The sequence below is a fragment of the Akebia trifoliata genome, chromosome 14 (genome assembly GCF_017979445.1).
Source record: "Akebia trifoliata isolate Shusen 1 chromosome 14, ASM1797944v1, whole genome shotgun sequence".
Lineage (NCBI taxonomy): Eukaryota > Viridiplantae > Streptophyta > Magnoliopsida > Ranunculales > Lardizabalaceae > Akebia > Akebia trifoliata.
Genome location: NC_141388.1, coordinates 5,427,851 through 5,432,221, shown reverse-complemented (window position 1 = coordinate 5,432,221; position 4,371 = coordinate 5,427,851). Strand labels below are relative to the sequence as shown.

Here is a 4,371-nt window from a genome sequence, read left to right as displayed (position 1 = left end):
TTTCCAATGAATTTCATACTTATTGCGTTCTTTTGTCCATTTTCATATGGATGTGACTTTTGAGATTGTTTTATAAATACATATAAATCAATTCTATCATGAAAAATATTAGAAAATTTTAATTCTCTCTTTTTATTTAAACTCTTTTTTTATTAAAAAAAAAAAAGACATTTGTGTATCAAAAATTATGTGTGACAAATTCTTTTAAAGTTAGTGCAAATTTTGAGAGAATATACAATTTTTACTAAACTGAACTTTGTTGTATCTTGAAAATAAATTCACAAGAAACTCAATTGCATATTTGATTTCAAGCAAAGTGGGGCGTTTGTTGTCTATAAGATAACGTAGATTATTTTATACCTCAAAACAATTTCTCATAATTCGATTTTTCTCTAATTTCCTCTACTTAAAGTAAACATAATCAAGTACCCCAAGCTTATTCAAATTCAAAGTGTCTATATGAATGGACTATCCCAAACGGGTAGATGAACATGATTTTATTTGTGTTTTAAATAGAATAAGATGAAATTCTTGAAGTCATATATATCAAGCAAGGATTAAGAAGGCAAGATCGAGAATAAAAAAAAGATCTTGATTTCACGTAACCCCTTCAATTGATACGTACGGAATCTAGATCAAATGTCAAGGAAATGAACCCCACATGGGAAACAATTTTTATGAGGAGTTGATTGTTGGATGGAAACAATTCAATATCATAAGCTAGAGATGCTCCAACATAAAGTTGTTCATATCTTTCAAAAAGTAAATAATTTTAAATTTATAATATGAGGACCATATTGCAGTGATGAAATGAGTCTGCCCTCATTTCCATATCTAAATCTCTCTAAACTATTATTTTACTTATTTAATGTTTTTTTTTATTATATAAAAAGAACCTTCATCCAAAAGTTTTCAAAGCCGTTTAAGACTTCGCATTCTTTAATAATAAAGTTTAAAATACAGATGTTGAACCATAGCCGAAACGGAAGCAAAATACTACAAAGAGTTGAGAACTTTGGAAGAAGAAACTTCAAGGCATCGTTGACGCTGATGTGCTTGAGTAATTAATCTCGCCTGATTAACTTGACCGCTAGTCAACGAACCAGTGCCGTATACGACATTGGATCATTGCATGACTCCAACGCCCTCTCGTGGGGCTGCGATGTCTCTCTCTCTCTCTCCATCTTATCGTACAGAAGAACCGAGTCCAATCGTTTGATACAAACGACCAACGAGTCACACTCAGTTCCAAGTTTTCTGGTCTATCTTCTAAGCTGATTGTTTGATACAAACAAGACATCTTTACCTAAGTTCAGTGGCTGTCACGGTAGTGAGTCAAGTCCATAGCTGAACCCATTGAAGCAAATTTCTCTAACTCTTGCTGTAAAAACGGACGGCTAGCATCACTTCCTACACCAAGGAAATCTCTTGTTAAACTATGCTCAACCCCACTCCCACTTGGATGTAGCTTTAACTGAACTGATTGGATTTGATCGGAATTGCGTGGCATCATCAGACGGTTGAGATTATTTGCCGTATCGGTTAAATTCAACCCACCTAAAATACCATCACCCATGGTGGTGGTAGTGGTGGTCGTGGTTGAACTCGATATCTTATTCATCAGATCGTTTAGGCTCTCATGTTGCTTTGATTGCTGGAATAACTGATGGAATTCATTTCTATTCTGAGAGTTGGGATTGATGGAAGACGAACTCACTAGTCCAAAACTGCCACCGGTGCCCATGAACGAAGGATCGCTCCTTGTCGATCCCATTTGAGCTGCTTTTTGCAAAAGTGCGGTCGCCGACATGTTCGATAATGGGTTATGTTGTTGGTTTTGATTACTAGAATACAAAGAGGCGGCTAAGCTTTCAACCATATTTCCTTTGTTTCCTTCCTTATTATTTAGTCCTCGTGGTGGCGAGGTCGAAAGAGTGAGGTTAGCACCTGCAGACGCTCCGGCGCACCTATTGATCCAATTCGATGAAATACATCCTCCAAAATCGACCATCGATGATGAACCAAAGAGATTGGAAGATGCCATTTGCACCAAGTCAGTAAGACTAGAAGAATTCGCCGATAAGAAAGCTTCGGAATTAGCCGAGACATCAATAGGGGTGTGGTTCAGCTGAGAATTGGGCTGATCCATCCAAAGTGATAACCTAGGCTTCGGTCCATCTGAATCAAGAGGACCAGTGTGATGTTGGCCCGGAAAATCAGGCCTGAAAATTGAGGAGAATTGGAGGAGACTCGCTTCGTCTTGGGCTCCTCCACGGATGCCAAACCCATGGGGCAAACTTGTTGATTGAGGATTACATGTTGTATCACTGATTGAATCTGTTCTGAAGTTTAGATTAGTTGGAGTAACCGATGTGAATCTCGCACTCTCTTCTGCTAAAGCATCACAAAAGGCTCTGTGGGTGATGAAGCTGTCCTTCCTGTTTGATTCAAACAAAATTTTCTATCTTTAGAGCATCAAAAACTAAAAAAATTGAGCTATTTTAAGATCAAAATCATGATTTAGGAGCCCCGACATAGACATGGGATGCTTCCTTCCCATGTATGGGAAGCTTTTGAATCCCTAATGATCATCAACTTGATCACTCTATGGAGATTAAAAAAAAAAATCTCTCTTAAATTTTCTACCTATTAAATGATCAGTCCACAATCCGAGTTGCATTAAATCCAACATAAATTCCATGATAGCTTCTACGTAAGAGCATTTATTTCTTCAACAGCATCTCATATATATAGACTTTTATATAAAGTATAAAAGACTAAAGTTGTAGCCAAGAAGAACAAAAAGAAGATATAAGAGAGGGTAGTGGCTTATGAGATTCTCTACCTGGAGAAGAGTGTTCCACAATCACACTTATACTCTCTAGTTCCACAAGTTTTACTATGAGCTTTCCAATCAGATTGAACAGCATATTTTTTTGAACATTTCTCACACTTCCATTTCTTCTCTCCATGTTTTCTACTAAAGTGCTTCTTTATTCCGGTGAGATCGCCGAGAGCCCTCGATGGGTCGTGGTGCACGCAACTCTTCTCCGGGCATATGTAGACCTTCTTTTTTATTTCTTTGCTTGTTCTCTGTTTGAGTTTCCATGGAAGGTTGTGACCTCTTCGGTGAAGTTGCAGGTTTTGATCTCTTTGGAAACCCTTATTGCAGATTTCGCAGACGAATCGATTCGTCGCCATGAGAGTCTTTGGTGATAGAGCTATCACCTCTGCATCAGGATCTGTTAGAACAACAAAACCCATTGATTAATAATCTAAATTAAATGAAGAAAAAATAAAGTATCTAAAAAAAAAGTTATATAAGAAGATGAAGCTTACCTGGTGTTCCTGGTAAATTTCTCTTCTTCTTCACTACAGGATTACTGTTTGTATTAGGATTAGGGTTAGGGTTTGAATTAGGTTCTTGAGAAAACCCTCTGATTCCAGACATGGTTTGCATCAAAACCCACTTGAATTAAAACTGATTTTTTGTTTTCTTTGGCTTTGTTATCCCAGAAGAGCTAACTTCCGAAAGAGTGTTAACTTCAAAGGCACAAAGCAAGACAAAAGCTTCTCCAAAAGATGAGCAAAAACACAACAAAGAGAACAAACAGATAAATCCAGTATTCTTCAAGTCTTGATTCTTTGATTCTGCCAAAAATAAATAAATAACAAAAAAACAACATAACTCAGAACTTAAAGCAATCAAAAGCACAAATTCTCAACCATCAATCTTAGAAAAATTAAAACCTTTCCTAACAAAGATCCCTTCTATCTTGTTTTGATCTCACAAGAAAACAACCAAATAACCATGAAAGCTAAAAGTAATATTTCATCACCTCTCTCACTCACCAAGACACACCTCTCCCTCTCTCCTTATCCTACACGCCTTCTCTCAAAGCCAGTCAGCCAAAGACTTAGATGGTCCACTCTCTCTCTCTCTCTCTCACAGTTTGTAATTTAGTAATGTGAGAGCTAGTTGTTAGGATATATGTGGTGTCTATTTTTAGGGTTGTGAGGTCTCAAAGTTACAGACTCCCCTCTCATTTTATATATTATTTAGAAAGATAAAGTTTGATTTCATTTGAAGTAAGAAAAAAAATAATAAAATGAAAAGAGGGGATGTTTGAGACTTACAGGTAAGATCAGAATAATTTCAAAAGGAAAAAAGTTACTGACCTTTCTAGCCCTTCATCATGCTTAAATGATTAAACCATAATTGCTTTTATAAGTCTTCAAAATTTTGAAAGTTGGACTTATTGGTTTCCAAGCATGCAGAAACAACAAATAGAGAGAGAGAGAGAGATCGTCACGTTTCTCGAGGACGGGTTAGAATAGTCCGTGATACCTGTCTGACTCTGACTCTTGTGG

General features: G+C 36.7%; 1 protein-coding gene across 2 annotated transcripts; it reads right to left on the bottom strand.

Moving 5' to 3' along the window:
* Nucleotides 1-901: 901 nt before the first annotated feature.
* LOC147385763 (zinc finger protein JACKDAW-like) lies at nt 902-4,041 on the bottom strand. Of its 2 annotated transcripts, none has more exons than XM_086423427.1 (4): nt 3,840-4,041; nt 3,340-3,651; nt 2,846-3,242; nt 902-2,438 (listed from the first exon to the last, which is right to left on the bottom strand). In XM_086423427.1, the coding sequence occupies exons 2-4, from the start codon at nt 3,458-3,460 to the stop codon at nt 1,313-1,315; spliced, it is 1,644 nt and encodes a 547-aa protein (XP_086279553.1). In that variant the 5' UTR covers nt 3,461-3,651; nt 3,840-4,041; the 3' UTR covers nt 902-1,312. The 2 variants fall into 2 exon arrangements, with proteins under 2 accessions (XP_086279553.1, XP_086279552.1); XM_086423426.1 differs by having other exon boundaries at nt 3,853-4,041.
* Nucleotides 4,042-4,371: the final 330 nt, after the last annotated feature.